General features: G+C 49.0%; 1 protein-coding gene across 4 annotated transcripts in view; it reads left to right on the forward strand.

Annotated features, from left to right (window-relative positions):
- DRP2 (dystrophin related protein 2) overlaps positions 1-13,002 on the forward strand; it is a 253,788-nt gene that overhangs the window by 142,657 nt on the left and 98,129 nt on the right. For all 4 annotated transcript variants that reach the window (XM_063936948.1, XM_063936945.1, XM_063936946.1 and 1 more), the window contains one exon: positions 1,821-1,906. In XM_063936948.1, coding sequence (XP_063793018.1) covers positions 1,821-1,906 — 86 coding nt within the window. The remainder of the gene's footprint in view (positions 1-1,820; positions 1,907-13,002) is intronic.

Here is a 13,002-nt window from a genome sequence, read left to right on the forward strand (position 1 = left end):
GAAATACTAGGTAACTGAGCTGGACCATAGGCGTTTCTATAATGTGTGCAAGGTGTACCGTGCACATGTGCCACTGGGTCCCGGGAGTCCACACAGATGCAGCAGTGGATCAGAGAAGCCAGCAGGAGGTGTCTATGTACACAAGATTCCTTCTACGGCATTAGCCTATTATCACACAGATGCTGCATACAAAAACTTAGTGGCTGTGTGATTCATGTACATCTCTGGATCAGGCCCATAAATACCACAGTACAGCAATGTATATGTTTTATCATTATTTATACTGCAGATAGAGCTGGAGAAGGTTTGCTTTTGAATTTTAGCATAGTCCACCCTACCTGGTGATTCACCAATATCAGTCTCCCAGGTATTTCATATAGGGCCCTAATGAGAGGCCCTGGGATTGCAAGCCCCGCATAAAGCGACAAAACAAAGGGCCTCATTCAGAGGTGCATGCAGTTCTTGCAATTACTTACAGATTTGTCATCTTGTGTTCTTCTGTGTCACAGCCTGAGCAAACCCTGCAATGGTGGATCCCATCTCTCCACCATCGAAACACCGTCAATCGCAAAATCATTACCGACATTGGCATCTTGAGCAGTGGAATGCCAGCAGGGGGGCGAGTGCAACAAAGCCCCTTGCTGGCACAATGGCAAGCTACGCTCGCCACAGGTTCTATTCTCCCTCTATGGGGGTAGTGGACAACCATAGAGGGGGAATCACCTACCTCGCCGGTACACCGGCGGCTGTAGGGTGCTCACATTGGGATCCTGACGAGCGGTATGCTAACCGCATACTATTACTTTAGGTCACCTACCAGTCTCTACCCTGAACTGGTTATGGATCGCAGAAGCCATCTCAAGTAATACCGATGTTGTCTACAAATGTGTAAGCCATAGCACTCTGTTTTTTATGCATATGCAGTAAGGATTTATTTTATGGACTGCACATGCGCAGTTTGACGATTATCACTCCTAACGTGCATTCAACTGCGTCCGCCTCTGAATCATGCCCTAAGCCTTTGATAGAAGCCAATCTCAGACTAAGCTATTCAAAAGTTGAAAGGAGCCTCATTAGTAGGTAGGACTTTTGAGATGCATGCAAGTGTCTCAGCTGCAAATATTGGTAAATGTTTTTGTATGGAATATTAAATGTTTAAAGGTAGAAAAATTGTGGAAATGAGCCGGTTAAGTTATTGAGATATCTGATGTCCATTGCTAGCCAGAAAGCAAGAAAGGGAGGTACAGATGAAAAGACATGTATCGTATGTCTAAAGTGAGGATAAGGAAAACTGAATTAATACTGCCCAAACCAGATTTATTTACACCAGAGAACATTAAGGAAGAAAATCACTGTGTATTGCCTTTAATTTCCATTAATTTCCTAACATAGGGCACAGGGTCGCTCTTTGCAGCTGAAAGAACAGACACCCCCCCCCCCCCATCTGCAAAACCGGTTCTTTACTGTAAGAGCGGTGAAACAGTGGAATGCACTCAACCAAGAACTGGTATTGGTAGACACTGCAGATACATTTAAGACAGGATTGGACATTTCATTAACAAAGATAACATACAGTATGTGGCTATTGGCAATAATTTCAGAGTACAGTATGCAGGCTGAAAGGAATTATCAGCTTCTTGCTTCAAAATGGACTGTGCTTTATACAGTTTGTTTTCCTTACTGTGAATCAAGTAGGGTTTTTGGAAAAAAGGTAAAATACTGTAGTCCTCAAGTTCAACCTTTTATTTTCAACCCAGGGTAAACAAATATGTTGCACAAAAACATACTACAATATCCCCCAATCCTTTCTCTCTCCACAGTGCCCGGAATGGAAGAATAAAAGCTCTTTCTTTTAAGGCCGGAATAGTGTGTTTGTGTGATTGTGACGTGAAGGGAAAACTACAGTGTAAGTATAATATTGGATACAGTGGATAGAATATAGATATATATGTATGTATGTATTTACTTAGTTATCATGGCCGGTTCTAGACTTTGTGATGCCCAGGGTGAAATTTCCATTGGTGCCCCCCCCCCCCCATGTAAAATAGGGTTAATGCACGCCAAAGGCAAGCAGCAAAAAATAGGGGCACGTCTTCATGGGGAAGGGGCATGGTCACAAAATAGTACCAATTCACGTTACACCGCACAGTAGTGTCCGTCAGTAATATTACACAGTAGGACCCCTTATTCACATTACGCCAGGTAGAGCCCCTTATACAACACAGGAATGCCACACACCATAATGCCTATTACACGTTATACCACACGCTGTAACACCTATTAAACTTATGCCACACACCGTAATGCCCATTACTCATTATCCCACACACCTTAATGACTATTACATATTATGCCACACACCATAATGCCTTTTACACATTATGCCACACACAGTAATGCCTATTGCATATTATACCACACACTGTAATGCCTATTTCACGTTATGCCATACACTGTAATGCCTATTACACATTATGCCGCAAACCGTAATGCCTATTACATGTTATGCCACACACTGTAATGCCTATTACGAGTTATGTATTATGCCATACACCATAATGCCTTACATGTTATGCCACGCACCATAATGCCTATTACACGTTATACCACACACCATAATGCCTATTACACAATATGCCCCACACGGTAATGCACATTACACGTTATGCCACACATTATGCCATACACTGTAGTGACGATTACATATTATGCCACATACAGTTATGCCCCTGACACTATTTTATGCCACACACACAATAATTTCCCTTCCAAATTATGCCCCACAGTAAGGCTTCTACTTTTTAAATTACCTGCTCGTTGCCAGGGTTTTCCTGCTCATTGCCAGGGTTTTCCTGCTCGTTGCCAGGGGTTTCCTGCTCGTTGCCAGGGGTTTCATGCTCTTTGTCAGGGGTTTCATGCTCAATGCCAAGGGTTTCATGCTCAATGGCAGGGGTTTCTGCTCATTGTCAGGGGTCTCATGCTCGTTGCCATGGGGTTTATGCTCATTGCCACAGGGTTTACATGTGCCTCATGCTCTCCTGCACTCTGCAACCTGGCATCAGAAGGCACTGTTGGCTGCATGGGCGCCCACTGCAGCCGATACCATTGAGGAAAACACTCAGATGCTAGAGGTCCTACTCGACCTCTAACACATGTGTCCCTTCTCCTCCAGACGCTAGAGGTCAAGTCGGACCTCTAGCGTCTGAGTGTTTCCCTCAATAGTTTCACCTGCAGCGGACACCCGCGTGGCCCACGGCACTTGCTGTGGGGTGTAGGTGGGTGGCAGGCGCCTGTGGGGTGACTGTGGCCGTGCCCTTGGGCAGCCACCCTGCTTGCCCGCACCTAAAACCGCTCCTGTTCGTTATAGTGAACATGAAAAGAGAGATGAAAGGCAAGGCCATAATTGAAATAACAAAGAAGCCCAGAGACACTGTGTTGCTAAGAAGGTATATGCACAGGTGTGGTAGAATATATCAATATTCAGAATGTCAACATGGACAGGAGGTTGTCTTGTCAAATGTCAACCTCACAATGTTGACATGCCTGAATGGTGACATTGTGATTGTCAACTATGGGAGTTTCTATTGTGAAAATTAGTATACCTAACCCTAACCCTGATCCTTATCCTAAACCTAACCATAAACTTGTCAAAAAATCAGTTGTTGACATTCTGTTGTTGGCATTCACAGTGTTGGCAGTGTTGAAACTTTGTCATTGTCAACATTGTGAATGTCAACAATCACACCATATTGACATTTTCGTGTCAACATTATGGATGTTAACATTATGAACGTAGAACATATGAAGGGCTTGAAAGTAGCTCAAGTCGAACCCTGGGCTGCAATCTTCCCTTTACTCCAGGAGGCAGTCTTGTTCTGAGACTGTGCTCCTGATGTTTTCTACCTTAGCAGATAAGGGCCACATCTCCAGTTCCCACAAGTGTAGCAGGGTGGCACTGTGCAGTGACATCATGGCCCAAAGTCACTTTCCCATCCCTGTCATTCAGAGGCAGCAGCGACATGCGTTAGAGAAACACCACTAGTGATAACTGATTTAATGTTACATTTTGCATACAGCACATGCAGATACAAATTTGCGCATCTCCATCCTATTCGTACGAAACATAGACACATCTGTCTTTCTGTGCCATGTGAGTGTTGGGTTTACAGGAATGGAAAGTCTGTTTTTGACGGATCTCTTGTACCTACCATTGGGATGGTGTAAGTGCCTATACTAATTATGGCAGTTGGCGTAAAATCAATGGGCAGCATGACTTTCCAATGGCATCAGCCTCACAGATTCTCACATAACTGCACAACTGCATAAGGCAGTTAATCAGACTTCCGCGGCTGCCCATAACTAATGCCACTGGGAATCAGAATCAGCCCCATGGTAGCCTGAGCTGGCAGCTGCAGTGTAGTGAACAGCATGGGTTCAAAGTGTCTCTTAAGCATCAAGCTGAATTAAAAATAAATGTGACCCCCTACCCTAGCAAAAACAACCCTTTGCTGAAAAAAGTAGGGCTCCTCTCAAAATCCCTACCGATGGATGATGAGACATCAGCATTTGTTTTTATGTTGCACTATTAAGCCCTGGCAGCCATAGACTGCTTGGGTATGCTGGTGCTTGCAGAAATGTAACTTTCACTATGCACTCTAATGAATTCAGTTGTAAAAAAGAAAAGAAAAATCACTCCCCCACACACCGTCTATTACTCATTTATTAGTCATTGGATCCGTAGGGAGAAAACGATTACGACCTCATTCTCACCCCACATCAATGTATATATAAACTAAAGATGTGCACCGGACACTTTTCAGGTTTTGTGTTTTGGATCTGGATTGGTTTTGCCAAAACCACCCTTGCGGGTTTTGGTTTTGGATCTGGATTCCCCCTCCCGAAAAAATCATCAAAACAGCTAAAATGACAGAATTCGGGGATGTTTTTGTTCCTACAGTATTGTTAACCTCAATAGCATTAATTTCCACTAATTTCCACTCAATGCTGACCACATCACTGCTCACAATATTGTTCACCAACACAGGCCAAAGCCTGGCTGGCTAAACTAAGCAACAGAACAGCGGCACAAACACACTGCGGTTATTTCTGTTAAAAAAAAATGTTTTACAAATTAGTGCTGTATTAGCAATAACCAATCAAACCAACTCACAAGTACTATCAATAGAAAACAATCCATCACAGGTATTTCCTGAGAATCGTGTGCAGAATATTATTGCTCTTAAGTAGTTACCAAACAGCAAAGAAAAAAATAAAATAAAAACCATGTGTAAAATAGCAACAGCAGACATTGATGCCCCCAGCACATGCCTATTCTCAGTGCCCAGTCTGTATCTCCCTCCTGGGGGCCCTGGGTCACTGATGACTGGCACTCTGTGCCCATGTAAAGCCCCGATCAATCAGCCATTTTGTCAAGCAGCTCCCCAATCACTAAAAACAGCATTCCGTACCTGCGTAGTTCAGTCCGGAATACTTTGGGACACACAGTTAAATATTGACCAGGTTATAGTTCTGGTCAGACACAGTGCGGGTTACAGTGCAGGTTGGATGCAAAGCGGGTCAGATACAGTGCAGGTGGATACAGGGTAGGTCGGATACAGTGTAGGTGGAATTTATTGCGGGTTGTATATAGTGCAGATCGCATACTGTGCAGGTCGGAGTGCGGGTTGGTTATAGTGCAGGTTGGATACAGTGCAGGTCAGAGTGCGGGTTGGATACAGTGCAGGTCGGAATTCGGGTTGGATATTGTGCACGTTAGTTACAGTGCAAGGTCGGATACAGTGCGAGATATAGTGCAGGTCGGATACAATGTGGGATACAGTTCGGGTCAGATACAGTGTAGGTTGAATACAGTGTAGGCTACAGTGCAGGTTGGATACAGTGCGTGTCACATACAGTGACGGTTGACTACAGTGCACAGTGCGCGTCGGATACAGTGCGAGATACAGTGCAGGTCAGATAAAGTACGGGTCGCATACACCGTGAGTTGTATATATTGTGGGTCAGATACAACGTGTGCCGGATAAAGTGCAGAATACAGTGTGGGTTGGATACAGCGCAGGTCATACACAGAGTGGGTTGGATACAGTGCGGGTCGGATACAGCACGGGTTTCAGTGCAGATCAAATGCAATGCGGGTCGGGTACAGTGTGGGTCAGATACAGCACAGGTTACAGTGCAGGTTGGATACGGTGCAAGTTAGATACACCAATAGTACACTTACTGTGACAGAGGGTCCTCAGTGCGGGGTTGTCAGCGGTGGCTTCAGTGTGGTGGTGCGGTGTCTTTAGTGTGGTGGTGCCAGCAGTGTCGGCAGTGCAGGTGTGTCAGCGGTGGCCTCAGTGTGGTAGTGTCGGCAGTGCAGGGGTGCCAGCGGTGTCCTCAATGCTGTGGTGCCGGCAGTGTCGGTAGTGCAGGGGTGCCAGAAGTGTCCTCAGTGCGGTGGTGCCAACAGTGTCTGCAGTGCAAGAGTGCGAGCGGTGTCCTCAGCGCGGCAGTGCCTGCAGTGCTGGGGTGCCAGCGGTGTCCTTAGAGCGGTAGTGTCAGTAGTGCAGGGGTGCCAGCAGTGCAAAGGTGCCAGCTGTGTCCTCAGTGCGGTGGTGCCAGCCGTATCCTCAGTGCGGTGGTGCCAGCAGTGTCCTCAGTGCGGGGTGTCCTCAGTGCAGGGGTGCCGGCAGTGTCCTCAGTGCAGGGGTGCCGGCGGTGTCCTCAGTGCAGGGGTGCTGGCCATGTCCACAGTGCAGGGGTGCCGGCGGTGTCCTCAGTGCAGGGGTGCCGGCGGTGTCCTCAGTGCAGGGGTGCCGGCGGTGTCCACAGTGCAGGGGTGCCGGCGGTGTCCTCAGTGCAGGGGTGCCGGCGGTGTCCTCAGTGCAGGGGTGCCGGCGGTTTCCTCAGTGCATGTGTGTCAGCAGTGCGGGAGTGCCAGAGGTGTCAGCAGTGCAGGGGTGCCAGCGGTGTCCTCAGTGCAGGGGTGCCGGCGGTGTCCTCAATGCAGGGGTGCCGGCGGTGCGGGAGTGCCAGAGGTGTCAGCAGTGTGGGAGTGCCAGAGGTGTCAGCAGTGCAGGAGTGCCAGAGGTGTCAGCAGTGCGGGAGTGCCAGAGATGTCCTCCATGCAGGGGTGCTGGCAGTGTGGGTGGCGGCGCTATTAGCGTTGTGGGGGCATCCATCTTGGCCATTGCAGCCTATGGGCACACGCTGATCGGCTGAGAGCCGTGACAGATGGCTCTCTCAGCCAATCAGCGGTCTTCAGTAGGTTACTATGAAGAACGCCGTTCGAGGCAAATCCTCAGGATCCAACAGCGGGATCCTGAGGTTTTGCCTTGATTGAGGATCCGGGGCAGGCAGGGAGAACCGAGCTGTGGCTCGGATCGCCTCAGATCCCCTAGGTTCTGGGGGGGTTCGGTTCTCTGAGAACCGAACCCTCTCATCCCTAATATAAACACGTACTCTGTTCTTTCCCTCACACATATCTCTACCCTTCCAACAGATCTCCCTCACATAGCTGTCCCTCCTCACACAGCTCTCCCCCTATCATACAGCTCTTCCCCTCACACAGCTCTCCCCATGTGTGTAACTATAGTTGGTGCAAGGGATGCCATTACTATGGGGCCCAGATGTGTCTCTCTAGAATCATTAGGACAGGAGCCCATTCAATATATTGCTATGGGGCCCACAAAGTCCTGAACGGGTTGGATACAGTGCGGGTCGGATACAGCACGGGTTTCAGTGCAGGTTAAATACAATGTGGGTCGGATACAGTGTGGGTCAGATACAGCACACCTCACAACTCTCCCTCTATCATAAAGCTCGCCCAACCCCCTCACACATACACACAGATTCCTAATTTACTCTGGTTGTCTGATGTACTGTATTCCTAATTTCCCAGTGATGACGAGGAGGAGGAGCAGGAGTGCGATGATGTATCTTGTGTATCACCCGTCTTCACTGCCCAGATGGGGAGACACTGCCAGTGTATGCCTGACCCTGACCCTGCACATTACTCCTTTTCCGTCATGCAGTATCCACGCCACATAGAGGACTCCGTGTTACCTTGCCAGTCGCCTCCTTCCACGACATGCCCCCTCCAAAGTCCCAATCTCACATATGCAGGTATGCCCCTAGTTCTTCCCCTCCACACACAGCTGGGCCCTACTTGTCCCAGCTTTACAGAAGCCCGGAGGGTGCAGGACAGAAGTTTCTGGCAGAGCTGGGCTGGAATGCATGTAGGTGGCGGTGTGTGCATTCCACGTCGGCCATCTTGGGGACACCAAGCTTTTGTCCACAGGACCCAGAAGACACTGTGACCTCAGACAGCAGTCCCCCAACAGTGCTCAGTAAACATTATGGCGGAAGTAGGAGGGTCCTGTGTCCCATATGGGTATGCGGTCAGCATACCGCTCACCGGGATCCCGGCTGTCACAATACCGATGCCGGGATCCCCACTGGGTTACCATACCGCCGCCGGTATACCGGTGAGGTAGGCGATTCCCCCTCTATGGGTGTCCACGACACCTATAGAGGGAGAATAGAACCTGTGATGGGCATAGCTCGACACCGAGCCCACAAGGGCCCTCATTGCGCTCGCTCCTCTGCCGGTATTCCACCGCTTGGGATGCAGATGTTGGTATACTGACTTTCGGCATCCCGTCCGGCGGTTAAAACATACCGATCCCCTACACTGAACCAAACACTGGTGATGTAGCTATGTGTGAGGCTCCTTGTGTGTGTGGGCGCTCCGCGCCACCTCCCGGCCACCCTGTTGTTAATCCAGCATTGGGTATAAGCATGGTAACAGTACAGTGTCTCTCCCATGCTCAGACTAATTAAGACAGGCATGTCCAAAGTCCGGCCCAGGGGCCAATTGCGGCCCATGCTGACATTTCCACCGTTTCAACATAACACTCCTCCACACACCTCTTAATTATTAAGAGGTGTGTGGAGGAGTGTTATTTTGAAACTATTTTATTACAAAGTTTGATGTTTTGCTTATAAATGTTTCCCTGGTGCACTACATGTCCCAGCGACCCTTATGAAACTGCCCAGGTTGGCATAATGGTACCACTGGTCCTGGGTCAGATTTAGTTTTGGAAGGAAAAGTATCCTAGACCAGAGCTAAATTGTAGTGTTAAGTAAAGCTGCTCAGTATCTGTGTGGAGGGCTGACAGACAATATATATATATATATATATATATATATATATATACACACACACTAAGGAGATTATTGGTAAGAATTTACCCTTGTGAAATCTTTCTGCGAGTTACACTGGATTCCACAGGGAATAACATCAGGGGTGTAGAGTAGGATCTTGATCCGAGGCACCAACAGGCTAAAAGCTTTGACTGTTCCCAAGATGCTCAGCGCCGCCTCCTCTATAATCCTGCCTCCGTGCACAGGAGCTCAGTTTTGTTTACCAGTCCAATGCAGTAACAGGCAAAAGAGGCGACAGCCGTTAGTAGCCACGTACACCGCATTCTCACGACAGGAGAAGGTATCAGCGGCTAATGCCATACCAACCCAAAGAAGCTAAGTGCGTTAGGGTGGGCGCCCTGTGGAATCTAGTGTACCTCGCAGAAAGAGATTTAACAAGGGTAAGCAGGTCCTTATGGGAGGAGACGCACTGTAGCGGACACAAGAACCCAGCGTCCAAAGGAAGCATCCTGGGAGGCGGAAGTATCGAAGGCATAGAACCATATGAACGTGTTCACTGAGAACCACGTAGCCGCCTTGCACAATTGTTCAAGGGTCGCACCACGGCAGGCCGGCCAAAAAGAAGGTCCAATAGACCGAGTAGAATGGGCTGTGATGGTAGCAGGAGCTGGAAGGCCAGCTTGTACATAAGAATGTGTAATCACCATTCTAAACCACCTGGCCATGGTCTGCTTGTTAGCATGCCAGCTACGTTTGTGAAAACCAAACAGTACAAAAAGAGAATCGGACTTCCTAACGGAGGCTGTCCTCTTCACATAGATACAGAGAGCCCGTACCACATCCAAAGACCGCTCTTTGGAGAATAAATCCAAGGAGACAAAGGCCGGAACCACAATCTCCTGGTTAAGGTGGAAAGAAGACACCACCTTAGGTAGATAACCAGGGCGCATTCGAAGAACCACCCGGTCACGGTGAAAAATCATATAGGGGACCTACAAGACAAGGCACCCAAATCTGATACCCGTCTAGCAGAGGCAATAGCCAGCAGAAAAAAGAACTTGAAGGAAAGCCACTTAAGGTCCGCAGATTTAAGAGGTTCAAAAGGAGACTCTTGCAAAGCCTCCAGAACCACCGACAAATCCCAAGGAGCCACAGGTGGGACATAGGGAGGTTGAATCCGTAAAACACCCTGAGTGAAGGTATGAACATCAGGCAGAGTCGCAATTTTTCTCTGAAACCATACCGACAAGGCAGAAATATGAACCTTGAGGGAGGCCAGCCGAACGCCCAACTCCAGGCCTTGTTGTAGTTTGGCCGTACTAAACTTGCAAACATCATGATTGTTAGATACGCACCAAGCAAAGTAAGAATTCCAGACCGTATGGTAAATCCGAGCAGAAGCCGACTTACGGGCCTTCAACATAGTTTGAATGACCGCCTCAGAAAATCCTTTGGCCCTCAGTACGGAAGCTTCAAGAGCCATGTCATCAACGCCAGTTGGGCCACATCCTGGTAAACACAAGGGCCCTGAACGAGGAGGTCTGGTCGTTGCAGAAGCAGAAGAGGACGCTCTAGCGAGAGTCCCTGTAGGTCTGAGAACCAATGCGCCACGCTAGAGCTATTAGAAGAAGGATTCCTCCTTCTTGCTTGAACTTCCTCAACACTCTGGGCAGGAGTGACACCGGAGGGAACACGTACGGCAGCCGAAACTTCCATGGAATTGCCAGTGCATCCACAAACGCCGCTTGAGGATCCCTTGTTTTTGCTCCGAACCTTGTGATTGTGTCGAGACGCCATCAGGTCTACATCTGGTAGGCCCCACTTGTCCACTAGGAGTTGAAATACTTATGGATGAAGGCTCCACTCTCCGGCGTGTACGTCCTGATGACTGAGGAAGTACGTTTCCCAGTTGAGGACCCCCGGAATGAACACTGCCGATAAGCCTGGCAGATGGCGTTCTGCCCATTGAAGAATCTTTGACACTTCCAACATTGCCATGCGGCTTTGAGTGCCGCCTTGATGATTTATGTACGCCCCCGTGGTGGCGTGTCTGACTGTACTTGAACAGGCCTGTTCAGTACCAGATGCTGGGCCAGTTTCAGAGCATTGAACACTGCCCGCAATTCCAGAATGTTTATCAGGAGGAGAGACTCCTCCCTGGTCCACCGACCCTGAAGAGAGTGTTGCGCCAACACCGCACCTCAACCCCTCAGACTGGCATCCGTCCTCAGAAGGACCCAGTTGGAGATCCAGAAGGGACGACCCCTGCTCAATCAATGGTCCTGCAGCTACCAGGTCAGTGACAGACGGACCTCCGGAGATAAGGAGATCATTTGAGACCTGATCCAGTGAGGCAGCCCCGTCCCACATTGCAAGAATCAGCTTCTGCAAAGGGCGTGAATGAAATTGAGCATACTCCACCATGTCAAAAGCCGACACCATGAGGCCTAGCACTTGCATCGCCGAGTGTATCAACACACGTGTATGAGAGAGGAAGCAGCGCATCTTGTCCGGAAGCTTCAGGACTTTCTCCTGTGACAAAAACAACCTCTGTCAGGAACCTGGGATGATTTCTTCCAGTTTATAAACCATCTGTGGGCTTGCAGAAACTGCACCGTCAGATCCAAATGACGGAGGAGAACTTCTGGGGATTTAGCCAGGATCAGCAGATCGTCCAGATATGACAGGATCCAGATGCCCCGACGGCAGAGTGAAGCCGTCATAACTGCCATGACCTTGGTGAAAATTCGCGGAGCCGTGGTCAAACCAAACAGTAAGGCCCGGAATTGTTAATGGAGATTGCCAATAGCAAACCGCAGGTATTGCTGATGTGACATGGCAATAGGGATATGCAGGTAAGCATCCTGTATATCCAGGGATACCATATAGTCCCTTGGTTCCAAAGCCAGGATAATAGAGCAAAGGGTCTCCATACGAAACTTGAAGACCCTCACAAACTTGTTCAAAGATTTGAGGTTGAGAATGGGCTGGGAGGAACCATTCGGTTTGGGGACTAGGAACAGTGTTGAATAGTACCCCCTGCCCCTCTGAGCCAGAGGCACCGGTACTACCACTCCGGTGTCCAGGAGGGATTGTACCACTAAACGGAGAGTTGTTGCCTTCACCTGATCTGAAGGGATGTCCATCAGGCAACAGCGAGGAGGGGGATGTATCTTGAAGGATATAGCATATCTGTGAGTAACAACTTCCTGCACCCAAGCGTCTGAAGTGGTCTTCAACCATACCTAGGTGAACTGTAGAAGTCGGCCTCCCACCCTGGGATCCCCCAGGGTGAGGCCCGCCCCGTCATGCTGCAGGCTTGTCAGATTTGGAAGCCGGCTGACGGGCAGCCCAGGCACATTTAGGCTTGGGCTTGGTGGTTTTGGAAATGCGAGACTGTTCCGAGAACGCCTGACTCTTTGCTTTACCCAGAGGGCGAAAGGAAAGAAAGGAAGTACTCTTTGGGGCGGAAGGAGTAGTACTAGGTAGATATGATGCCTTAGCAGATGCCAAGTCAGCGACAATCTTGTTGAGACTCTATTTTTTTAGCCCACGCCTCAATAGCTTCTGCGGCCCAAGTAGCCGCAATGGTGGGCCTATGCGCAACCCCTGCGAGGGTATATATAGCTTTTAAGCAGCCCTTCACATGCTTATCCGTCTGCTCCTTGAGAGAAGTGACGTTAGTGACAGGCAGAGCAGATGACACCACCAGCCGAGCGATTTGCGAATCCACCGGCGGTGGCGTTTCCCAATTTTTACTCAATTCTGCCGCTAGGGGATAGCGGGCTAGCATCTTCTTGTGCGGGGTGAATTTCTTTCCTGGGTTCTCCCAGG

Source organism: Pseudophryne corroboree, chromosome 8 (genome assembly GCF_028390025.1).
Source record: "Pseudophryne corroboree isolate aPseCor3 chromosome 8, aPseCor3.hap2, whole genome shotgun sequence".
NCBI lineage: Eukaryota > Metazoa > Chordata > Amphibia > Anura > Myobatrachidae > Pseudophryne > Pseudophryne corroboree.